Source organism: Syngnathus acus, chromosome 2 (assembly GCF_901709675.1).
Source record: "Syngnathus acus chromosome 2, fSynAcu1.2, whole genome shotgun sequence".
NCBI classification, from domain to species: Eukaryota; Metazoa; Chordata; class Actinopteri; order Syngnathiformes; family Syngnathidae; genus Syngnathus; species Syngnathus acus.
The window spans coordinates 7,244,008-7,270,656 of NC_051088.1; the positions used below are offsets into that span (position 1 = coordinate 7,244,008).

Genomic DNA, 26,649 nt, shown 5'->3' on the forward strand with positions numbered 1-26,649 from the left:
AAGTTTATCCATGCTTCAATGCTAATTAAATACAAACTCAGAATGCTTCTGAAGTCAGCAGACTCAGGTCGATTAGTGGAGCCCGGAGGTCAAACCAATAATGGTGAATCAGCATTTAGCTGTTACACTGCATGCAAGCAGAATGAGATGTTGACAGAAGTGAAGTCAGCCCCCAAGAGCAAATGCTTTTAAATCCAGGTAAAAAAAAAAAAAAAGCTATAATTAGTGGTCTTTTAAAGCATTTCATAATCATCACAATTGTTGTTGTTGTTTTGTGTTTTTCCCACTTTAAATGTCTAATTTGTAAACATCATTAAATGTTGTTTTCCTAATTATGTGAAGGACACTGAGTTACCTTGTGTTTGAAATACTCGATGTACTGCAAGTAAAGCTGTCTGGCCTAGCCTTGCCCTGAAGTTCAAGCACATTTTTGCCTCATGAAAATTCAAGAATTTGTCGACAGTAATGTCAAGAATTCTTGCACAATGTGGGATGAGTTGATTATGTTCCAAAGTGTATGACCACGCTGTTGTTATTCAAGGCCAAAAAGAAGAATGTAACGAGAAATTTTCAAAGAACCTGATAAAGCTGCACATATCGAAGTCAAGACAGATTGTAGTTCTTTGCAACCTGTTTGAAGTTTAACTCATGCATATAATGCTTTTCTTGGACACAGCAGAAGCAAGGGAGGGATTTAATTCTGTCTGCATTCTGACAAAAAATATAACATGAGTATGTTGGCCAGAGCGCCAAAATTTGGTCCATATTAATTAGTTAAGCTTATCCACACAAAAGTTTATACAGTTGAATGTTTATCACATATGATAACTGGTGATAACTGGTGCCATCTATGTATGAAATTCATGAAATAATGTTTGTGGGTTGATAATGTCTAAGGCCATTCAAGATTTCAAATGTAATCATTGTAACTGAAAACGTGGCAAAAATTGTGCCAAAGTGATGTCCTGACAAGTGAGGGTGCCGTGAGGAAACAATCTTGGATGCCAAGTAATGGCTCCTTGATGTAGTTGCAGTGCTGCCTGATGGATAGCCGATTAGATTAGAAACCACAGTCCGCCTTATCGCCACATACCACACACTGGCAGGAACCAGCATGGACCACCGCCAAAGGATTCTCACCATGCCAAAATGTCATTCATTGGAAATGTACCTCATTGTGGGAAGTGACTGTCAACGACCCGCAGCCTCAACCTGCGGCAGGACATGAGCAAATTCGTTTCTTCTGCATGTCAAAGACTCTTAGCGACTCTCTCTATATGTAGATATATCTATGTACGTATGTATCGGTTTGCATTGTCTTTACTGCTATCTTTTGAATTGTGTAAATGATTATAATGCTGTCTGAATAACATTTAAATTCCAACTCAAATTGAAAAGTTAAAATGGAGTGTACATGGCAAACTGTACAGTAGTTACCAGCAGAGCTAAATAAGGGCACTCAGAAGGCTTAAACATTTGTCAGCAGCATAACCAAAGACCAAACATACCAAGGCACCAAATGTACCCGGCATAACGACAACAAACCTGAGCTGATGAGGTCTAACAGTATGACACACAGTATAAGCATTTCGACATTGATAAAATAATGTCTGTGTTAGAATTACCAACAGTAAGTGCCAAATGATGTTAAGGTTTCATTGTCATCAAATATACAATGTGTACTGGTTGTCGGCATAACCTTATTACTGCCATTTATTTTTCAATTATTTGCACATTAGGGTATGAGCATCAGACTTAGAATAATTGTTATGCACACAATAGGAATGTGAAACATCTTCCCTTGCACACTCTGCACATTGTCCAAAACCTAATTAACAAATCAAATCAATTCTGTGTTTATCTTGTCTATATTACTATGCAACTTCTCACAAACATTCAATGTATAATATTTGAGAATCCTTTTTCGTTTCATTTTAACAATAACTCGACATCATATAACATTTCTCTTCATAAGTTGCCTAGTATAAGAAATAAAGGTCTTCAGTTTGCTTAAATTGTTGATTAATGATTTGTCTACTTTGTATGATGTGATGAGTGGGCAGATTTTCAAGTTTGATGGAAATATCCTTGGAAGAATATGTCGCTTGTCTAAAACTGTAGATGTTGCATTTTAACAATTAAGCTTGCCAAAATATGTGGTTAACCTCACATCATGTGAAAAGAAGTTACTAATTATTACACTGAGTCCTGAAAAGAAGAAAAGTCTATATGTCAACAGAGAAGATGAACGGTCATGATGAGAATGTGGCAACACGGGGGGGTTGTACCACCACAGGGAAGGGAGGAAAAATACTGCAGACAAGTTGGAACATCTCATAAACAGACTATAAATATGGCACATGACTTTCTAGCCAGCACAGAGTTGAGTTATGTCTTGGATGTGACTATCTATCCTGGTGCTGGCTGCCTGCCTGGCAGAGTGGGTGGCTGGTCAGCCAGCAAACTCTTGGTTGTGCACTGCCTACCTGCCCGCCTGCCTGCTTGCTTGCTTGGCTCTCTACCCGCATGCACGTCTCACTGACGCAAGTATTGTTTTTCTGCGACAGTGCAGCGCTATCTCTGTCCTTGCTGTGACCCCGAACACATCCTAACGGGCTGGCAGAGCCATCATCACGTCTGTCTGCATGTTAAAGCTCAACCAAAGAACTACTGACACGTACAAATGTCAAGAGATTTAAGGCCTAGGTTTGTGTTCATGAGCATTAAATCTGGCTATGAATCTTTTCTAAATTGATTCGATTACAAACATTTGGTGGCACGAATATTAGTGTAACCGGGGAGAGACAGAAATGTGATCCTCAGGATCTTGGCCAGGAAAGGGCAGGGCTCACTCAGCACATCCTGCCTCAGGGTGTTGAGACTGGCGTCAAATTGAAGAGTGATATCTATATCTTTTTTCTACACTATTTGGGAAAAGGCAAAGAAAAACACAATAACTTAAGTGTTTGCTTTTATATAAAAACAAACAATAGACACAGATTTATACAAACATGTTAGCAGATTCTCCTCATTCTACGTTGATGCGAAACAAAGAACGACATCTACACAAAAGGACGAATTAAATTGTGAATAAAAGAAATTAAAAAGTTGGGCTTTACATCCCACTTAGTGAGTTGTTTACTGACATAGCAATACTTGTTGGACATTGTTTTCTGTGGGGACAATTTTGGCAAGGGTTGTTGTCTGCCTGTCCAAAACAAGGTCCAGAAGAAGAACTTCACTGGACCCAATCAAAGACATTTGGAATGCAGTAAGTAGATGAGAGATTGTAATGCACTTGGGTCCAGTATCTCGGGTCCAAGCACACAAAATTTCCAAACAAACGCACGACACAGACTTGTAGAAATGATTTTTAGAACGAGTTGAAGCTGTGACAACTGCAAAGGGGTGTCACAGTTCCTTCCATTTTCACTAAAAAGGAATGGCTTTCAGACTATTGCTTTGGGAAAGATTGTGAGGATGGTGCCATGTATGTTGCATTCACAACCTGTAAATTTAGCAATTTCAAGACATCTGTCATTTGTTAGCTTGAGATTTTCAACAGCCACTCAGCAGATAAAAAACAAACAAGTGGAAAAGAGTACAAACAACTCGGGACAAACTGAGCTCCTTCTGGACCCAAAATATCTCAGAGCAGTCAAAATGCATCACTTGAATAGATAAAGTTGACACCAATTACCATTTTTGGCAGAGATTATTCTTTTATCAAACATCAACATAGCTTGCACTCAAACATGGCTACGAGCCAAGCTGGAGAGATGAGAATCTGGAAAATACCAGAATTCCTTTGGTTCATTTTATGAGTACCTGCATGTGGAATGAAGAAACAAATTTAATACGATGGCAAGCAGAGGACAATGAAAAAAAAAGTATTAGTCAGAGGGGTGTGTTTTACGGTACATATCAATCACCGCTACTTCCAAATTCTGACTCACAGGCCTTATTTTCAGGCCCAGTGCTAGTCTAGTACAAGGTGCGGTCTAACTGAGTGCATGGTGCGGTTTTCTTTCTTTTGGTTGAGTTGCTCCCGGCCAATGGAAGCGGCTGCTCTCACTCACTTCAAATTCAGTGCAAAAGAGTTGCACAATCAACATGGCAAAAGCATAAACAAATTTGCACGAGTCCATGCAGGAGATTGACGCGTACCCCTACCCAACACTTGCAGGGGACATAAAGTTGGCTGCGGTGAAGTGAGCACTTGAGACTGCCTTCTACCCCCTATCGCGCAATTGTGTGTGACAACCCCCCCCCACACACACACACACAAGAATCAAGATGTGCCAGTCACGCCCAAGCACATGTGGGCTGTAAACCAAAATGTTGCCCAAAAGTCTAAATCTGCAGTCATGTTTGTGTGTGCCTCATCATACTTTGCAATACAAACACCTACCTTGCGGGGGTTCTGTGTAATGTCATCCATGCTGGTCGACAACAGATTATCTTTCATAGCCACATAAAGATGCATCCCATCTTCATCAGGCAGCAGAGAGTGCAGATCTCCCGCGTCCAAGGGCAGCGTCAGCAAGCGCCCATTCTGGATCAGTTCTATTAAGGAAGGACCACATAGGCATTAACCAGAATGATTGCAACGAAGGCAACTGCAGATATTTTGTTGGTATTGTTGACTCAGTAAGATTAGTTTTAGGCAGAACATAATCCATAACTGTTAATTCAGACGTTCACACATTCCTATTGAAACACTAGTTAAGTCTCAGTTGACCTTATTCATGGAATTACAGTACATAATAAATTACACATTCAAATTTTAAGGCTCAAAAAAGATTCAGACACGAGCAAACCATACTGAATAACAAACAAATGGCTAAAGCACGTTGTGTATCTTCACGCAGCTGTCATCTGACATGTCAACTATGAGAACTGCACTGGTGATCAGCGGCTAACCGAGCAAGTGCAGGCAATGCACATCCATCTGTCTTGTGTTAAAACTTCATATTTCAGCTACCAGTATATTTTTTATAGACTCAAATTTGCACCAAATTGTAAAACTAAGAGCAAAAGGCCTTTGTACAAACTCCACATAACAGCAAAAGGCAGAAACGTCTTATGCAATTACACACATGGTTCTTTTTAACAGCCAGTTTAGATACTTTATACTTTGATTAATACCTGGAAAATGTTTCTTCAAGTAAAGTCAAGTGGAGGTCTAATTTTCACAAGGCTGCAGTAAAATCCAGTTAAGTTCAGTATGTATGAAATTGTTTTTGTGTTTTCTTTTTCAACGATTGAAAGTTGTTGTGAAATATCTCGGGTGGTACAGTAATTTAACTGTGGCTCTAGACCAGGGGTCACCAACCTTTTTGAAGTTGGGAGCTACTTCAAGGGCACCGAATAATGCAAAGGGCGACCACTTTGATAATACACTTCTGAAATAACAAAGTTACACAGTGTACCTTTAATTTTATATTTTTATTAATGATATTCTATGTGAAGACACTGAACATTAATGTTAGTGGGAAGCCTGGCATTGCATGCTCTTCACCAGTGTACTGTAAACTATTTTTAGAACTGGCCTATGGCCGACTGATGTGGTCGCTGCGGGCGACTGATGTGGTCGCCGCGGGCGACCTGGTGCCCGCGGGCACCGGGTTGGTGACCCCTGCTCTAGACTGTGGCCCATCAACTACAAAAGTGACATTGGATTGGCAAACCACACTGTGTCGCACCACAATGGTCAGGCCATTTGCTGTAGATCACGAGGTGTCATACGAATTTTTTGTGGTAATTTTTTGTGGTAATTAATAGTTACCCTCGGAGAGCAGTTCTGACTGTGAACCTATATAAATGTATGATCACATGTGGACCACATCAAATGATGTGGTGGGCTGAATCTGGCTCCTGGGTCTTGAGTTTGACACCATTGCTGTTTGACACCATTTCTGTTCTTAGTTGATACAGCAACACTACAGCTGACCCCTCCAGAATCCAGATGAAGTGTTACAGATCCAAAATGCATCATGGCAAGTTGAACTGAACTGGCGTACTTGGTGGAAATGTGCTGCTAAACAGAATTTTAAGTAAGGAATGAATGAACTGCAAAAAAGCCCAATTTCTGGGGTTGATTTATGAGTTATTCATTTGGGGATTATGATTAGGTTTAGGGTTACTTTAGACTCAACTGCTTTTACAGTGTAGTGACAGGTAGTTTAAATTATTCTTGTTCACGATGTGCTCAAGGAAGCTCTGCGGGAACATCATGCACTTTTTACAAAGGTTCCCTTAATCATTATCCATTTCATAATGTCTCAAGGACTGTCGCCAAAAATTCTCATTTCCCACGATTGCGTTTAAATGAAGACAAAATTTCTAGGATGCCCCACAGACAAGCCGTACCTGTTTGTAGATTGACCCCCTAATGGCAGTCAACCAGCAATGAGAAGGATTAAATATTGATCCAAAAATGCCTCAAAGAAAACAAAAAGACAGAAAGATGTTTGGGCTGCAAATAAGTTTAAAATGTTCTCATTTGGATTTGTCCAAAATGGTAGGACAAGATCCCAACACATGCATGGAATTTGTGACAAATTTGGGAAAATAGAAAATTACTGACCTTTTCTAACTCACAAATTGTTAAAATGTAACAGATTCTATGTTGATTAGTCCACCGTAATTTCTGAACTATAAACCGCACCAGCTAAAATTAGGGGGAAATCATGTTTTGTTCATATGTAAGCCACACTGGACTATAAACCGCAGGTATTTCATATGTAAGATTTATGCACAAATCATACAATATCATAAAAATCATGAGAAATCCATAGATAAGACGCACTGGTAAGAGTTCAAAGCTTGTGCAAAAACTACCACTCACTTCTGCTTATGGTCTGGAAAATACGGTAGTCTAATTGTTATAGGTAAGAGCAAAGTGTGTGTGTGTGTGTGTGTGTGTGTGTGTGTGTGTGTGTGTGTGTGTGTGTGTGTGTGTGTGTGTGTGTGTGTGTGTGTGTGTGTGTGTGTGTGTGTGTGTGCGAGTGGAGGGGGGGGCTTAGGAAAAGAAAAAAAAACATCCATGTCCACATATTTATGTTTATATTGTTCACATTTATATTTATGCATTGTCTCAACTATTTTCAACTGTTTTCAAAACAAAAACATGAAACTTAGTGAAGCGTTAATTGCTGTTTTTGTCTGGTTTCTTGCCAAATGAGTGGCAGTGTCTCACCTGGCGGAATGACAATCTTCTGCAATGCAGTCCAATTAAACAGCTACATGCTGGGAGCTGGTGTGGGTTTGTTTACTTTTCCTAGCTGTGCTGTAATTTTGTCACTCACAGAAGCAATAATCAGAACCTACAGGAGTCCTCTATTTTTCTTTTGGCTCTTATGTGACTGAAGCAAGCTTTGAAAGGGCCATTGTGCTTAATGATTCTATTATATTAGTTAAAAAAAAGTGTGCTTCTCTTTTTGTCATTTTCGCAAATGTGAGTGAAATTCAAGCGTACATAGGTCGATGGGGAAAAAGAGGAGGTGGAGGCACAGCAGAGAGGTAAGATAAAAAAAAGTGGACAATCTGACATGGTGAAAAGTGACAGCCAGATGAAACCGGTCTGATAGTTGTAAGACCGTTACGAGATGAGAATGCCGAAAGATGACATGGTGATGGACAGATGAGGGAAAGAGCAACTGCGGAGAGAAAGCAATCCTGATGGAGGAGATAATGAAATAGTGATGGATGACGGTGAGCTGGGTGGACGGGAATGAGAGACGACAGGAGGTGATTGTGAAGGAGATGGCAGCGAGGGGCATGATCAGCATGGAGGGGTATTGAGGGGGAAGCCGCACCACATGGCTCAAGCCAAAGACCGACTCCGAGTGTAATAACGTAGAGTAATGAGAGAGCACAAAGCGATGCATGGATAGGTGTATTGAAGAGGATAGGGGGAGATGATAAAGAAGGCTAATGGGTTGGATGGTTGATGAATGAGGGAAGACAAGGAAGCCAGGGTGACTGTGAAGAACATCACAATACCAAATTGAAAAAGATAGAAAGAGGGGGAAAGGACATTATTATGAGAGGTAATTTGTATATTAAAACTACGGAGAAATGTGGAAAGCCATTTGTAAGAATGCAATGCAAGTGTATTCAGGAGCGTGCTGTATGGTTTAACACTAGTACCCGTTCAACAAAAGAGAAAAGCTGCAAAAAGCTGAACTACGCAGCATACTAAAAAACAATCAAAACACTTCTGCTTGGCAGAGGTGAAAAAAAAAAAATCGGAGCTATTTCCACATTATTTTTAAACAGTCACTGTGTTGTCCCAGCATGAGAATGTTGCTGAGGAGAACTATCTATTGTGATGGAGCTGTTGAGATGTCATAATCAGCCAAAACAACAGGAAGAAAAGATGTTGGATAAAAAAAAAAGAGCTCAAGAAAAACAAGATTGGTGATGCTTTGCTTCAGCTCAATGGGGAAACTCACCAGGTATTTCTGCAAATAGTCAGAGTGGTAAATAGCTCAGTTGCACGCTGTTTTCAGAGTCGTTAAAAACAGTGGGGGGAATAAATAGCCTGAATAATGGGATCGTGATTCTTGTTTCGTTCAGATATAGAATCATGGAAATGACAAACATTCAAGGTTACCCACATAATACTTGGACAAAGATGGATGACAATATCTATTTACATGCCTGTCAGAAATAAGGATTATTTTGAAAACGAAATATTCACCAAGAGAGCGAGAGAGAGAGAAAAAGAAAATGTTTGTCGCAGTATTAACCAAAAGATCCACACCCAATATGGCAATATTTTTAATGGTGTATTCCGCACTGTGTTACTTGGAAAATATTTTAGTGGCATTTGCGTAATCCCACAAATTGCGATGAAAACATGACCGTCTTGGAAACACTCATAAGGTATCCAGTACCCTTGTCATGGGATTTGATTCTCACCCAAATTGAATATGCTCAAGCGGGCCTACTCAATAAGAGGCGTTTTGTAATTGCAGCCAATAAACAGAGAGGGACTATTTGGTCATGTCGGTGAGTCAGCATGTTTCACACCTAAACTTGAAACAGCCTAATACATTTGGGGACTTCTTCATGGCAAAAAAACATCAAATGTCTATTTTGTAAAAGTTTGGTGGTGCTTTTAGCGGGTTTGTCAGTTGCAGTGTACTTCATTTTTGTTTATTATAACAAGCATACATATATCCAAAGTACAGTTTCACATTTCCAGTTGAAGGCACACGTCTTATGAAAGCCAGTCTCTTCACAGAGAACCAACCGCACTGGATGTGCATACGCAAGCATCCAGCAAGTCATCTGAATTACAGTGCGCATGCCACAAGAGCAGCTCGACCTTGCTTTGTTCAATATAAAAGCTCAGCTTAATTGAACCCGAAACCACCTCTGCAGTGGGAACATCAACATCCCAATAGGATCGCGGGGGCCAAACCAAACCAGATCCCACTCACACCATCAGAATCCTAAAAATGCTATTTCAATGAGTAGGATTGCAAAAAATGAACTCAATAATACTGTGTGCCGTCATCATTTTCATAAACGGTTTCTCTTTTCACGCTGCACTCACACAATTTCCTTGGTTTTGGCTGTTATTGTTATTTCTTACTCACCACTTTATTTATTACGCTCCTCTTTCTTTGTAACTCATGTGTAATGTTCTCTTTTGTGCCATTTCTGTGTGTGCTACTGGAACCAGAATTTCCTAAGGGAGCAATCCCACAGGATGAATAAAGTTGAGTCTGAGTCTAAGCTTGCCCACATTTAGTTCTGGTTACCAAGCAGCCAAACAGGAAGTAGCTATGCAGCATTTATTTGTCACTCTTTGCTTCTAATGAGGTGGAGGACAAGATACAATTATTAAGAAATGTAAGTTAGATTACTTCTGATTTCAAATATCCGATTAATGTCGGAGGCTCATTAGCAATTAATGAATACTTGAAGATCTTTGAGTGTGACACAAGCCAAATCTGTCAGACTGGTTGCAATCCGTCTAGCCCTCTTTATCCTAAACAAACACAGATTCTTGTCGACAATTTAGCCCGGTCAAATGCCTCCCATCTTGAACTCACCGTCATGAATGGCTTATTCAGAATGAAGACATTCTTTCCTCTAGCCTGCAAATACACAAACACACGCGCACGGTTGCACACGCTACTGACTCAGTCGTGAAACCAGCAGCTCCAACCGCCCCACCCTTACTCCTGGGAATGTTGCCGTGGCAACAGCAGCCATGCCGGCATAATTTGCGAGCGGGTGTGAGTGGTTGGTCGAAGGGTGGCTCTTGGCCTTGCTGACCCTCCATACCGCTCCCTCTCCAACCACAAAATTGTGGTTGGCAAAAATGACACCTTCTGAACATTTGACTAAATATCGCTGATTAAACGGATGAGGAAATTAATGACCAAATCATCGATAGCTATGGTATTAAATGGAATGGGAGAATTGATTTGATTGTTCTGAACTTGTGGTTTTGTGTTCATCTCGTTATAAGCACAATAATGATTCTTGGAGAAATTAAATATCGGTGGATATAGCTCTTCTTTCCTAAATTATTGTCATACTATTCTTTGAGAGGAATTTGACCTTGGATATTTTGGGTTGTGGTGTGAACAACCTACACAGCCATGGTGAAAACACTCCACACGGAAAGGCCTCACAGTCAGGTGTCAGAATCCTAAAGAATAATATATAATGTCCACAAGGAAAACGAGCAATGTGGCAGACCTCCACACAAGTATGCCCACTGAGTCCAGCTTTTCTTATCAACTTCAAGTTGACAGCAGGGTCAATGAGGGTCATGACCTTTGATCTGAGCCAATTGCCCTCTGACCCCTGTCACTCTGAATCAAAGTTCACATATAAAGGAACGGACGCACCAAGACATAATCCTAAAGGCCATCGCCTATTAGGACATGCAAGCACACAAAGGCAGACATGCAGAGTGGGAAATGCATGAACGGCTACTTTATATTAGTTTAAGCTTGTCCATGTCCATACAGTATACGCCTCAGTGAGTGTCCACTCGATGTTCATGAGTGTTCATTTCACATTAGGGGTCAACAGTTTTATACATGCTGGACATTAGATTAAAGACTACTGGTCATGGGAACTCAGATGGGCCTCAACGTGATTAGTAAATATGTGACTTGTGATACAGCTAAGAGCATTCCTGCACACGCGCGCGCACACACACACACGCACACAAACACACACGCACACACAAGTAGTAGAGGTGTCAAAATGAATCGACAAGTACATATTTTAAAGATTGAATAATCATTTATAGCTATTGTGTTGGAAAAAAAAAATCACTCAGTGGATACAGAATCAGCATTATCATTGTGCCCATCTTTTTGGTGTGTGAAGGGGAGTAGTTGTCCCATCAAAATTAATGTGTTTTAAATCATTAATTGTGACATCATGTTTTTCATTTTTATGGCATTGATTTTAGTTGAAAGAAAACATTGCCTTTCCCTTACGCCTGATAACAATGATTTGCTGGTCAGGGCGTCTTGGTTACTTCGCAATGCTTCATTTATAGTGTCTTTCGCAAGCCACATTGTTGTCCTGCAATTTTGATTATGGCTCTTGGTTTTATTGCAATTTCATCAGTGAGCCCTGTAAACAAACACATTTGTATTTGGGCCATGTGGCCTCAAATGACACTTTTGGTTTATGTTTATCTATCTGCCTTCTTGTCACATCACAGATGTTAGGAAAAAGAAAACATTTTCACACGCCAACATCCTACAAGAACATGACACAATTGTTTCAATTAACGCGCGACACTGTGAGAATGACGCCGGGAGACAGGCAGGGCCAGAAAGTCAGTCACAAGCACTCAGTCTCGTGTTTGCACTATTTTTGTGTGCACTACTTATTTTTACGCTTAAGTGACAGTTAATGGGTGAAAAATGTGGCATCAGAATTATTGTCTACTGCTGCAGTGTTTAAGCATTAATGTGACTTAAACAAAAGTGTCAATGGCAACACTGCTTGAACAGTTAGACAAAAAAAATTGTGCTCGGTCTGGTTAAATAAGGATAAAGATAATTTAAGCAACCATAGCAACAGTATATGGGGAAGTTATTTGTGAAAGCTGTGAGAAACAACTAATGTGGTCTGTGTTTATACGGCAAATTACTGTCCATAACAAGCAGGCATGACATTAAAGATGTCAGCACATGCTGTGTTTGCAAGTAGCTTAAGTTACCTTCTGCACTTGTCCTGTTGTCTTTCTTTAAAATATCTGCAAAGCCTAATGTGTATTTGCATAGGACACCATTGCCAATTTCTTAAAAAAATCTGTATTTGTTTCTCTGACACAAACATTTACCAGGTTTGGAAGTGAACCGTGACTGTCACATGCAGATGCCGCCAGTTAAAGCGCAGGGATGTCACGGTAACGGCAACGATGAAGCAATGAGGCGGAAAAACTCAGCTCAGAAGCTATGAAGCATATGGCGAGTGTCAACACTACTTTTTCCATGCCGGCATGTCTTGAATGCATCAGAGCGGCGCTGACGACTTCATCGACACAGTCAAGAACAAGTGGGACGTTTCCTAATTTGGGTAGCAGACTAGCAGTACTGGATTTGTTTTTCTTTAGATTTTACCAAGAGTGATACATTTAGAGGAAGGAAACTTTGCACAGTTTTCCAATTGAACAGCGTAACACAAGTTAGCACATTCCATCATGATGGAATTGGTAAAGGTTTGACCGTGACATGCAGGTCCAGTATTCTGCGATACAGTATACCCAACAGAGCTTTTATGGAGCCCCATTTTGAGGTCATGTACACATGTACGTGATTATTTCTTAAAAGGAATATTTTCCTAGCACCGGGTTAAGAATTTCTACATCCACAGGCATGAAAACACATCTGCAGGTCCACCCATAATTATCCTGTACAAATACGAGGTATAGACAAGTATTTAGGCAGTGCTATGCTCATCTAAGATCATGTTTCTTAGGGGAAGATGTTGCCGTGTGTCTCTGGGAATTTTTGTCAGAGGTCAATGATGGACCTGAGAGGGGGTCTCTGTTCTAGGTGCTTGATGGGATTCAAGGTCATGGGCAAAGCCATGTTTTTCCATAATGTTATCATTGAAGCGTGTCTCAGATGTAAAAAAAAATAAATAAAAAATCTTGTTTACCATTTACTATTTCGACATCTGGGCAGACACACTTATTAGCACTATCACTTATCTGAGAAATTACCCTAACAACGAGTGTGTGTGTGCATGTGTGCGTGTGTATTTTGTCTCTGTGTGTATCTTCGTCCGCCTGCTGGTCTATTCACCGGGCCCGAGGGAACTCCAGTGTCTGGTGCAGCATTCCCCGGGGGTGGAATTTGCTGGCTACGCCACTACTGGAGGGGTACTGGTAGCGGGGGTGGGTGAGGAAACCGGGGCATGTTTCCTGTGGAAATGGGGTTATCACTTTGCCAATTACTAGTGCAATTACAACAGGAACCTCGCAGAAGAAGCCTGGGAACGTCTACAGAGCCGAAAGGCCCTTTCAAAAAACCAAGCAATTAAAACGTAACTGTATGTCTTCATTGTTTCCGAGGCTTTCTTTTCAACACAAGATGCATGTTTTTGGTCACTTTCCATCTATAGGATGTAATTTCTCTGTAAATAATGTATGAATCCTAACTACCACATTAAGAACTGCACTAGAGGTGGCTAGCTATGAAAGTGTTCATTCAAATTAGCATTGTTGATCCTAGAGTAGTGCGACCTCCCGGTGTTCCATTTTGGAAAAGGTCACAATACCGTTTGAAAGTGTCCAATTAGTTTTGATCATTGCTGCCTTACATGAGACTAATATTAACAAAGCTTGATCGTTTCTGTGTATGTGCAATGCCTCCAATGTCTGTAATGACAGATATGATGCAGATATGACAGTACTACTACTGTTTCACCTTCTGACTGAATATTACAACAATGACAACAAAAAGGCCTCTTTCACTTCCAGGGCACAGCGATGCAATAAAAAAAAAAAAAGATCACAAAGTTATAAGAAAGATTTGCCCAAATTGAATAAAATAGTATTTAATATATTCATTATTCTCCCTCATTTTATAGAATGAGTCCAACACAACTCGCAACTACTGTATTTCTGACTCATGGCTTATTAATGTCCCACGTGAGCTCACATTGATACATACTAGCACACACACTGAAGTCAACAGCAGACCAAACCCACAGACGGCATGTCTGGACTGTGTCACCAACAGACCAGGCCCTTGTACACGGCTTGAACTTTGACCTCAGCTCGTGTGATTATTCATCATCATCACCATCATCGTCAGACTGTGCAGTTTGGCTCCCTGTGAAGCATGGCATAAACTTGTCAAATTTTAGGTCTAGCCTATTGTTATTATAGGAAAACCTTCATTGCCTCACTTTCACATTTGTTGCAAATGACGGCTGGTGTGGTAGGTATCTACTCACTAAAACAAATTTCTAGAGACTGATTTAAAATGAGAAGGTGTTTTGAATGAACAAATAATGTTCTCATGGTAGGAAAACTCGTAAGCCAAACAAGCATGGGTGTTTCTGGTTTACTTTTCAATGTTCTTTGTTGCACTCACGTGAAACATGTTTTAATACTAAAAACAAAATATTTGGCCTTTTTTTTTCAGGGGGGAGGCATGTTTGTGTCATTTCCCAAAATTACTTTCGTCCATAATCGTATTGCTGAAGACTGCCACCTGTTGCTATGGTATGTACTTGACAGCCTGAAGGCGTGACAGACACCGTAAATATATGTTTGTTTTTTTAACTGGAGTGGATAATTTGATTCGAATATACACCTAAAAAAATGGTGCATTAAGTGGAGCATGGGGTGCCTTGTATCTATGTATCAGAAAAGTATCAGAAAACAAAAAGTATAAGAAAACAAAAAAGCTAATACAAAAAATGAAATGTAATGTGGACTAGCTAATGCTCTTTAAAAAATAACAAGCTATCAGACTGATGATGATTTACTTGTTGGCTCAGCCTCAAAGCAGAGTTGAGAGATCCATGGAAATTGCCAAACTGTCCAGTGAAGCTACTCAGGATATTTACTGACTTGAAGAGGGGTTCATTTTTAAGTTTATGATGAATGGCTGCTTAAGAAGCCAGAGCAAAATATTTGTGATAAAAAATCCCCGTCTCCAGTACGACGACTTCCTGATAAGATGATCTCTTTTTAAACAGGAAAGGGAAGGCCAACATCCAACCTTTTGTGTCCTTGGCAAATCTTCCCATCATCAAGTATTCTTGAGGCTGCTCCTCATTTACGTTGCAACAGGAACGTCAGATTGGTATTTACGGGTAGTACAGTGAGGCTTGACTGGATTTTAGCAAATATTTGTGTTGGTTTGAAGTGAACAAAAATCTGATGTCATTTGGCAAAAAGACTTACTGTAGCTGATTTGCATGTGTTGAGTGGAACAGGATGTCCCACAAAGAGAACACAGATTGGGACCTTGGCGGGACTTTGGCTATTCAAAGACATCTCCTCTTTTTCAATTTACCTTTATTTATTCTTTTGAAAGGTCATGGCCATTTGGACTGAAAATTGTGGGACAAAAAGGAACTGAGTACATGTTCTTGAGTTTGGAGCTTTTACCCTGCACAGAACTCTAATAAACCTCAAGTTGTTCTACGTCCAGTCCATTTGTGACTTGCACCTGGCTCGCCACTCAAGCGTGCTTTGTGAACTGCATTCACTCGAGCAATCAGAATGACAAGAATGCTTGTCAGAAGGAATCTGAAATAATCCTTTATGTCTAGATAAGTGTCGCTAAAGATGTGTCAATCCAAATTCAACTTTCAAAAACAAGGATTCCTTGTTGAATGTTGATGTTATGGTATCAATTGCTTGACTTATTATTTTTATTATTATTTTTAAGTGCAGATCTTCTGAATAAAAAAAGAGGTGAAACTGGACTGATAGAAAGGAATGGCCTCAACAGCAGATGAGGAAAAAGATCCAACTCAAGATAACTAATACGGGGAGGGAGCAAATTGTGCTAAATTGATACTTAAGGGAATTAGCAGCAATGTGAGGCTTAATTTTTACTTAATCGTGTGCTTTAGGCTAAAGATAGCCTCCTAACACCAGAACATTTTCCAGTAACCATTAACAGCATGCCCACTGTTGTTGCTACCAAAGCATGAGTCTACTTTGCTGAATACTGTACATGCAAAAAAAACAAGGGATACAGTTGCTCACATGAAAAAGTTATACGTATGTATGTACGTGAAAAGAAAAAGACAGATCTACCAGCTCATCTATGACAGACACGTCCTAACGCTCCCTTTAACATTTTCACTTTTCTTAAAAGCCATTTTCACTGTTTACTGCTTTACTTGTTTGGCAAAAGTTGAGACCTCCGGGACCTCCATTTTTCTGTTTCTTGTCTGGTTAAATTGACATCCTCAAATACAAAGTTGCCTTCCTTACATAACTTTTTGTTTTGCATGAGCCAGCAGCTGGGTTTGACACAAATGGGCACTTAAACAGTGACAAACAACGGCCGCTCGACCACTGGGGACTAACAAGCATTAAAATGAATAATAGAGAATGTTGTGGTGTCACATCGCCATCCACGTGAATTGTGCATCTCCGCAGTAGCAATTTGCAGCACAGAGCTTGCAAAGAACTGTCCTAGATAGAAACACATCTGAAAGAATAAATGAATAATGGAACCACTCGATATCCTGATATCATTCTTGAATCATTTGTGCTTTAATGGTACACACTGGAAAGAGAATGAACAATGATGAGGACAGCAATATTACTATTATCAAAAGGCATGATCATCGACCAGTAACTTATTGATTAATTAGGATTTGAAGGTGCTTGTAATCAGCAATAGAAACCACAATTAGTTCTAATGCTGATGACTGTCGTTTAACGACAAATTTGAATTCTGTTGATGTGCTGCTGTTGCTTTAAGGTTTTCTGTCGAGGTCAAAATGAGAACATGGCAGCTGGGTTGTGTGTCTGTCAGCTTTGGTGTTTCAGGGACCACAGAGCTTCAAGATGGCCTTATACTTAATCCAAACAGCCAATTTGTAAGGCTGCGATGGATGCATGGAAACAGCTGTTTTGGAATCCTTCCATGTGTTGGTTTTCCAAAACATCTCTATTATGACCACACTGTCATTAATTTAATTAATTTTTTTCCTCAAGAATTTGTGAAAAAAAGCAGTACGGACCACTCCTATCGGGCAATTTGGATGAAGTCACTTATTTAAATGTACATTGTATTTTGGGCATCTGTCCATAAAGTGACAATGGGATTAATTTAAGACCCTGCCTGAGAAGCAGCCAGTGGGTCACAGGTCAAAAAATGACATCTTAGCTCATTTGCTCACAGAGATTCTCATACAGAACGATTCTATCAAAAACAAACCCAATTCCAAGACAAATACAAATTCACAGAATTAAAAATACCGCCTTATTAATCACCTTAGAAGTGCTGAGGACATCATCATATTCTCATGCAATGATTCCGCTATGGTTGGACATTAGTTGATCAGCACGAAATCTGCATTGAATCTGCATTGAGCGTGTGTGTGTGCGTGTGTGTGTGTGTGCGTGCGTGCGTGTGTATGAGCCTCTTGTTAATGTGATGAGGCGTGCTAACACACATTGTTTGTGTGCAGCGTGTTAGCTTTGAGTTTGAATGTATGTGCATGCTCATGTGATGTAATCAACAATACATTGAATTTGGAGTCTAGCTGTACTTTATCACTTATGTTGAATCTTCTAAATGCAAACAAAAAGCCCTGAAATGTGTTTTGAACTTATAGCCAGGCTGTCTGTGAGTTTGTTGCTACTTATTTTTGGGACACGTATTGTTAGTTGGCAAATTGATTGCTTTGGTGGGGTTACTGTTTTACATTCTGTGCTGTAATGGATTGCTTTACTGGAAGACAAAGCATTCCGTATGTTATAGGGGTGAAAAAAAAACTTGAGTAATTCGAGCACCCAAAAATAAATGCTTTTTTCTGCTTTGAGTATTGGTTTATTTGGTGCGTGTGGTCATGAAGGCATTCAAGCCAACCGTAGCAATGCTATGCATGACGGTAACACACAGCCAGCGTGGTGAGAAGGCCAACTTCAAAATAAAATCTTCCCAATTACAGTAATGCACAGACATCAGTGCCTTGGTATGCTTTTGAAGTTTTTCGTGGCAGTGCAGGGTGGCCTAGCGGCTGACTTGGCTCTTCTTCCCGACTAGGAGTTGAAGCCCAATTTAAATTTAAATTGCCATCACAAACTGTTGCCACCAACATCAACACAACACACATTTTGAAATCATGTTTAATGAAATGAAATCATGAAAAAACGATTTTTTTCTTTATTTAATCCGAGTACTCGATTATTCGATTTTTTTATTTAGAATTTTCAGTCGGATATCTGAATGCCCAAATATATTCAATAGGTATTCAACAGATGCAACCCAAGTTTGTAATATTCAAACGCATCTCAACGATCTCGTTTGGGGAAAGTGGAAGATCAGAAAATTAGCCAGCAATTTAGCTAAAGAATTTCTGTTCTGGTGGAAAAATCTGCTTCTATGCCCGGCCGCAGTTCAAGCTGGGCCTTCATGTAAAAAAACAAAAAAATTGTGCCGTTTCGCTTTAAGTTGCATTACAATAATGACACACATAATTTCATTTATGCTTTCAAATAACACTATTTAAGATGATCATTCACTCTGATCTCTTTAATCTTAATCTTACATTTCTCTTGGGCATTAGAGGACAACAGAGCTCAACCAGAACCAAATTAAATTAAGGAAATTTGCACCCTCATAAGAACAGCTACAAAAGTGACTAATCCGCTGATTGTGTCTCGTCAATTGTGTGGAATTTTGTCGATGCAGCAATTATATTAACAGGGGGAGGAGGGGGCTGTAAATTTCAGCCTCAACAAGTTTGTTGGCTAAAGAAGGATGACACATTGCCACCAGCAAGTCAGCAGGTCAGTCACATTGATTTGCACAATTCCAATGGGAGCATTACTGGCTGTGTGAAACACATTGGTGACAGTACCATAGGCTGCAGTATGGTCATATTCCGGAGCAGATAGCTCCTTGAGATGGTGTTTCCTCCATCACCTGAATGTTCTGTGACCATCATTGTTTTTTTTACATCATTACGGGATCATTGTGTGTTCTTGTGGACAAGTGGTGGGAGGGGCTGATTTTAATACACGTAAAGCACTCTGAGTTGCATTTTTTTTGCATGAAAAGCAGCATAAAAATAAAGTTTGATTGATAATGAGAATGAAACACAAATCCAAATGTATATCATGTATGAAATAAAAACTCCATCCTGAATATACTTTTAATTACAATGACTGGCAAAAAAATCTATTCCATCTGCTGGAAGAAAATGATGAGTATAAAGTGGTGATGGAAAAGGAAATGACCACGGCATAGATCTCCCACAGAGAGCGACAGAACGCATCCACACCCACAACCACCCACGCGCACACACAGTCCACACTATGCCAATACAAATCACAACACATCTATTCTCTGCTTCTAATCTTTGCAAAGATGAACTTGCTGGTCTCTGTGGAAATGTATATAGTATATATATAATCATGCATGCAAAGCAAGAAGTGCCATCCATCCACTCCATGCAAGCCCACTTACTGAATGGTGAAGTGCTTGTTCCCATGCTGAGATGTCATTAAAGCTTAATTCCCACCTGGAAGAGCTCAACGATCATCTTCATCTGTCTATATTTTCTAGGTCAGGGATGGGCTACTGAAATGCTGGAGTGGGCCACAGTTTTTTAGTAGTGCTGCTGGGGGAGGCCACATAGGACCACGCACGTCCTAACCACATGTATGACATACATGCCATTTTAAATATGGACAAATACATGCTCATATGCAAAGGGCTCTTGACACATTTATCAATGCATGTAAAAAAGAGCCACTATCCTAACCCAATAATAAAAGGTTTGAAGCAAATAACAAAATATCCATACTGTGATTTTTTCCAGTGCAAAGGGCTCTCTCACACAAAACTGTTGAACAGCAAACCAAATCATTTTGTAAATTTCTTAGATTTTTAATATTATTGAGAAACAATGTTTATCCTGCATATCATTCCAAATAATAAGAATACTAGGCTTACTCACGTTGTAGTATAGGGCAGTATAAGAGGTGGTTCAAGCACAACTGTGTCTGCCATCTAGTGGTGAATGGTGATATTACAACTTAAAACTACAATCAAACCTTTGTACTCACTCACTTGTTTTTGTGAAAATCACTGTTGAACTCTTTGCTTTTTCTTCCTAATGGGAGATGAATTTATCGTGACATAGGGTATTTCTGCTTCAAACAGAAAAACTTTCTGAGAATCCCCCAATATTGTCTTCTGAACTGCCACTGTGATAAAAATGCCAACAATCAATCTCAAGTGAAATCCTTCATTTCAAGTGCCTCTGAGGTTGTATAATTTGGAATTTGATCAACATTTTTGGGAAGACTATCTCTAACGCCGTGACAAACCATTATTGTGCTCAGACTGATTCATTATAGTGTCATTAATGGCACACTTCAAACTTGTTTCAAGTGAGGGCCAACCCAGACAGTTGCTGCTCCCATGAGATTGGAGTGTGGTCAGCAAGCGTGCACATGTTACAAGGACTACTCCGCTACAAGTCAGCTATTATATTGATCATCTCTGGTTTAGTTGCTGTGGCAAAGTCATCACACATCATACAGTGGAGGTTGAATTAGCACAGGGCCAGGAAAGAATGAATTTGGTTGTGATGCGCTTCTGGGATTTCTGCCATCAGAACATTTTTTCTGGTCAAGCTTTCTGAAATGGTCAGACACTTGACTCTGAATCCTAAAGGTGGTTGGGAGGGAGCTGTCAAGAACTCAACTGGGGGTGGGTGTTTTTAGGTGTCAAGCTTCACTGCTAAGTGGTTTGTAAACAGTTCAGCAGAGATTAATTCATACAAACCATCTAGGTGGGGGAACCTACAGTCTGTGGGCTATATCAATTTAGTAAGTATTCCACCCCTGATCTGTCCACCCATGACATTTTCAAATAAATAAAACCTCTGAGGAGCTATGATTCGGGGGGGAAATCAAGTGCTCTAATATATGTTTCAATATTTGATTGTTGCGTGACGTTATCACAAATGTCATGTAACTCTCAGTAGACATGAAATGAACCAGGTGCTTCACTCTGCTTTTATTCGTCTAAAAACTCAGATTACTAAATAAAGACTAAATAATCTGTACACAGTATACTGTATACAAATAGGAAAGAGCGTTTGTGCATGTGGTGAGATGGAGTGACTGACATGTGAGACAGAGCCCATCATAAGGATGTTTCTTCTTACCGGAGTGTGTGAACTGCAGTCGTGGCTGAGATGCTTTCCAGGCCCCCGTTAAGGTGGCTCCGAGGTGGACTAGAAGCACCACTGTTGCCGCTCCACACATCCTCCTACTCCTCACACACAAGAACACCCACTAAGTCACAGTCTTGGCTCCGGATCGGACCAAATCAGGCAGTTCACAACTGCCCAAACTCTCTTGGTGTCAGTGGAGGCACCAAAGTGTTGCACTGTTAAAATAAATAAACAAGCAGTTCAGAGAAATAGAAAAATAATTCCAATTGGAATGTGAGTCCAAGTCACAAAGATGTCCCAGTTTGCAGGACGTGAGTCCAAATCCTGAAAATAATTTTGCGCTCCTTGTAAGCATGTAGCATCACCATCTGTGGGCTTGTGTCTTTGGGTTGGGTGCGTGTGTGTCTGTGGGTATCAGAGATGTGGTGAGAAAAAAGAAGAGGAAAAAAATGAATTTGTCTCAGTGTTGCCTCCTTGCAGCTTGACAGCTCTCTTCTGCTCTTGTCCCTGCTCCTCTCTGCATTTGACTCTCTCTCTCTCTCTCTCTCTCTCTCTCTCTCTCTCTCTCTCTCTCTCTCTCTCTCTCTCTCTCTCTCTCTCTCTCTCTCTCTCTCTCTCTCTCTCTCTCTCTCTCTCTCTCTCTCTCTCTCTCTCTCTCTCTCTCTCTCTCTCTCTCTCTCTCTCTCTCTCTCTCTCTCTCTCTCTCTCTCTCTCTCTCTCTCTCTCTCTCTCTCTCTCTCTCTCTCTCTCTCTCTCTCTCTCTCTCTCTCTCTCTCTCTCTCTCTCTCTCTCTCTCTCTCTCTCTCTCTCACACACACACATACATACACACACACACACACACACGCACACACACTCACGCCAGCCGCACCCACGTGCAGACAATCACTAACACCCATCACTGCTCCCTGGAAAAATGACACTTCATCTCAATTTAGCTTTTCACTCTTACTCCCGCACATATTTCCTAACTACAAGTGACTGTGTTCAGTCAATTATTCATTTATAAAAGTTAAAGTGATATACATCAAACAGACTTCACAAGAAAAGTTCATACGAACACAGACAGTCACCCCGCCACTTATTATATCCTTGTAGTGATGTAGTTGACCTATATCCTATATCCTGCTTCTCATAAATGAGATGAGTTGTTTTTAATAGTGGATTAAAAAAGATCCCTTTCGCCATATTAGTTCAAATAATGGTCAGTATACACCGAGGTGAAAACAATTATGCTTCTCTGACCCATCTTGTACCTCTAATTCGACTTTTCAGAAAAATGGTGGCTGAGAAAGAAATAATCAGAGAATGAACCGTAACCCTAAAATAACTCTCTAACTTTCTCATACAGCTGTTCAAGTGGTCCTATGTGCCTACCCCTCCCCCCCATTAGCACTGATGAAAAATTGTGCGCATACCCCTGCATTTAAGGTGCCCATTCCTGTAGGAGATTTACTCTATCAGGCAACATAAGGTGATGCAGCAGGCCTTTTTTGGGGGGGGCGGAGTAGAGTGGGCATCCTTCAACCTACAAGTTGGAGGTTCGATCCCCGACCATTGTGACCCTGTCAAAGTGTCCTAGAGCAAGACACTGAACCCTCAGGTGGTCCTGATGTGCCGCCATGAGAGCCTGTGGCAGGCTTTATTTTGTCGGGGGGACAGTTTGTTATGGTTACAAATGACCCTGCTCATGAATATATCGGTTCACATATAACATCTTTCAATTTGGGAACAGTCATCTGCACAGAACATTCAGTTGTGTTTACTCTCATACATCATGGGCAAGAGGTTCCCTGCTCTCTGTTCACAAGTTTGCCAGCCGAATTCCCTGGCCACGCATGGAAACTTGGTTTTGGGTTTGAACCGGATACTTTTTAATTCTAATACATTTTCCGTGCATTCTAATAGATTTTCCGTGCATTTTTAAATGATTTAATGAGTTAATAAAAATATAAAACAAATTAAAAAACAAATATGAATAGGACCAGAATTACTTTTTTAAAACACTTGAGAAGCAACATTTTCTGTAATTGTTAAAAAAAAAAAAACTTTTTATACCCTAATGCAGGAAAAAATAAATCCCTCAATCATCAGTAGTAAACTATCCTAACTCAAACTCACTTGTTTAATAATTACAAATATAATAATGTTTGTTAAGTGACATGTGAGCAAAATGTTCTTCAATTTGACTGGAGGTACAATAAACCTTTGCAGCCACCTGTTGCCAATCATACAACAGCATCAGTCATTGAGTTGAAAAAAAGTTGAAATTTGACAAGACAAGAGCATCATGATTTCTGGTGGCACTTTTGTTTGGTTTTCTACTACCCTTATTTTCTAATGTAAAACTGGAACCTTGGCTCATACAAAGATCGGCAAACATTGGCCTAATTAATGCAGTTCACATTCACTGATTCTGCGAGATTAGATGTGTGTTACGCTGCAGGAACAAGCATCAGAGAAATAAAAATAATCCGCTTTTAAACACAGTACCTGAATCACTGGTGCTTTTTATGCAGTAGCTCTTTCCAACAATACAGTGGTGGTCCAATTGCCATGATCTTCACAAACCTGTGTGTGGAGATGGAGAGACAAGAGGAGAGAGTTTTTGATATTATAACTAGCATCCGCTAAGCCATCAGGTCATTATGACGGGATAATTGGTGACCTGACCACAGGGCCTCTTAATTGCAACAGAAAACCTCCCTCCCACTCGAACAAAAAGCCTCTGATTTTCTCGCTGACAAGTGACATCCATTAGTCAATTGTTGTGTGAGCTCTGGCTGCGGAGATCATTATGGACCTCACATCTCACCGCTCCCTTTCTGCACGAAGCACAGCGACACTAACACACACTTGTTGTCGTGCACATTCCCCGTGTGGCGTGGATTGAGTGTAAACGCTGCGGTTAATGAGCTCTCATTGTCAGCCAGTTGTTCTGTTTGTTCAGAAGCATGAGGTTCGTCTATTCCTTGGGCTGATACCAAGACCAAAGTGTCCACTTTGATTACGCAAGCATATTGATTAGCAGTGCTCCGGCAAGTGGATACGGAGGTTGTTTTGTGTTGTGCTTTTTTTTTCCATTCTGTTTATTATAAAGTGGAGCAAAGTATTCTGCTTGGAAACTGTTTTAATTGCAAATCGATGACTTTATTTGAAGAGCAACTTTTTTTTTTTTGCAGTGTTAATCCCAGAGACCTGAAGCAAGGATTTGAACGTACGACCAAATATTTATTTATTTATTTATTTATTTATATTAATTATTTTATTTATTTATTTATTTATTTATTCAAATTCATTCATTTATTTGCCGGGCTTTTCAGTCCATGGTCCAGTGATTGGGGACTGTTGCTTTAAACTTTTGACATTTTGGTGATGGGAACGCCTCTAATGTTGCAACTTTGAACTGCCATCATCCATGACGACAAAAGCTCAATCAGCTCATCTAAACTACTAACTCTAATAAATAACTTTACTTTAGCTTTACTTTTTTTTGACAACACCACAGGAGGTAAAGATGACGTCAAAGTGTCAAAAATGTGATGATGACCACAAAATCAGGAATGTAACTTGAATCGTGAAAATCAGCTCGACATTAAGTCTTCAGTCAACATAACTGCCAAATCATTGTCTGAGACTGTGTGCGAGTCGAAATTATTATGTTGATTAGTGGGCAAGCACCCCCATGCCAAATAATTGTATACTGCACAAAGATTAAAATTAAAATCTTTTGCACTGCACTGCAACCAATTAACAAAGATTGAGGCAACAGTTTGGCCATGTTACCAATTCAAAACTCAAATCAACGCTCGACCTTACAGATTTCACTGCAGCACACACCAAATGTGCAATCATAAATAAGCACTTTACCTGCAAATATTGCTTGATGGAGGGCCAACATTTGATGAGTTTGAAGAATTATGTGGACAAACTATTTGTAACGATCGTCCATGGCAGTGAAGACAAGCTTCCACCTGCCTTACTTGCACCTTCACCGAAAACAGCAAGAAGATTTTCTGTTGTTATCGTGCTGCCACCTTGTGTCATTTCTTGGGGCTCACTCAACCGAGAGGAGATCAAACTTTGCAAAGCTCGCGAGGATACGTCAGCGCGATTGCCATATTGCATGTGAAAGCTCCGAGCCATACAATGTGCAAGTCAATGCGTCTCGTTCTCCCGTTCAGACCATCAGTCATGTGCTTGTGAGAAAAGAATGTTCATTACGAATGTGTACAATATAAGTTGGCGCAATATGTATTTTGTGATGTTTTAAAGCTACCAATGTTTTTAACAGTCTGATGATAATTTAAATATTTTCGCCCCTTTATATTTGGGAATCCTACATGGTATGAGGAAATGTACATTAATAACAATAGTGTCAAAAACAATTATTCATCCCAGCATGAGATCTGGATTTGCGTGTCAAACGCTTTATCTAGCTTTATCTCCAAGCAGGAAAAACACATTGAGATGCGACTCAGCTCTCAAGGCAGCATGTACTGCATGTCAATGTCATCAACTGTCCACTCTCCTTCAATACATCAGATCAGCTCCCATTACCGTCCTGTCAAGCAGTACAAGTCAGTGTGACTGGCGTTTTTCAACATTCTCATGTTGGTCATGTGATACAATCAATTTGTGCAAATCTGATCACTGACACGAGCCCACGATGATATGGCCATCAATAGCATAGTGTTTGTCCTTGCTGTGCCCCCTGGGAAAAATATGCCCTCGGGATGGACAAACTGGTTGAGGCTGAAAGAGGACACTCATTTTTGCCCTGGTTCAGACTGCCCATTAAAATTGCTTTACTGAGGGTGAGCATAAAGAACAAAAGTTGATGTAATAACCTTCATAAATTATAGCACGTAAGTGACTGATTTATATTCAAACTCAAAGTAAAAAAAAGTCAAAGTCTGCTTTATGGTCAATTTCTTCACATGAATTGGCTCCCATTAGCTAAACCTTCTCTATTGTTGTTTAAAGGTATGCATGGGAATACAGAGCACTTTTAACTATTTCAGCCGCTCTGTCTCCCAATGTTATATTTTCTCATTCATGATCCATAAAGGTAATTTCACACAATCTATTCATGACTGTCTGCTTGGCAATTTGTGCAACCCCAAGCAGAATACTGATGTGGCACCATGGCTGCTACAACACGTCGGACATTCTGACTTATCCGCCGGGCAAGACGTGCAGCATCTGTCGACGTCATCGAGGGTGTCGTTTTAACGCACCGTTTCTGTAATGTGC

At 40.2% G+C, this 26,649-nt stretch overlaps 1 protein-coding gene across 2 annotated transcripts in view; it reads right to left on the reverse strand.

Annotated features, from left to right (window-relative positions):
• Positions 1-21,928, reverse strand: part of sema3h (sema domain, immunoglobulin domain (Ig), short basic domain, secreted, (semaphorin) 3H) — a 39,375-nt gene extending 17,447 nt beyond the window's left edge. For both annotated transcript variants that reach the window (XM_037277149.1, XM_037277141.1), the window contains exons 1-2: positions 21,385-21,928; positions 4,412-4,566 (exon numbers count right to left, since the gene is read on the reverse strand). In XM_037277149.1, the coding sequence (XP_037133044.1) occupies positions 4,412-4,566; positions 21,385-21,484 (255 nt within the window). In that variant the 5' untranslated portion in view covers positions 21,485-21,928. The remainder of the gene's footprint in view (positions 1-4,411; positions 4,567-21,384) is intronic.
• Positions 21,929-26,649: the final 4,721 nt, after the last annotated feature.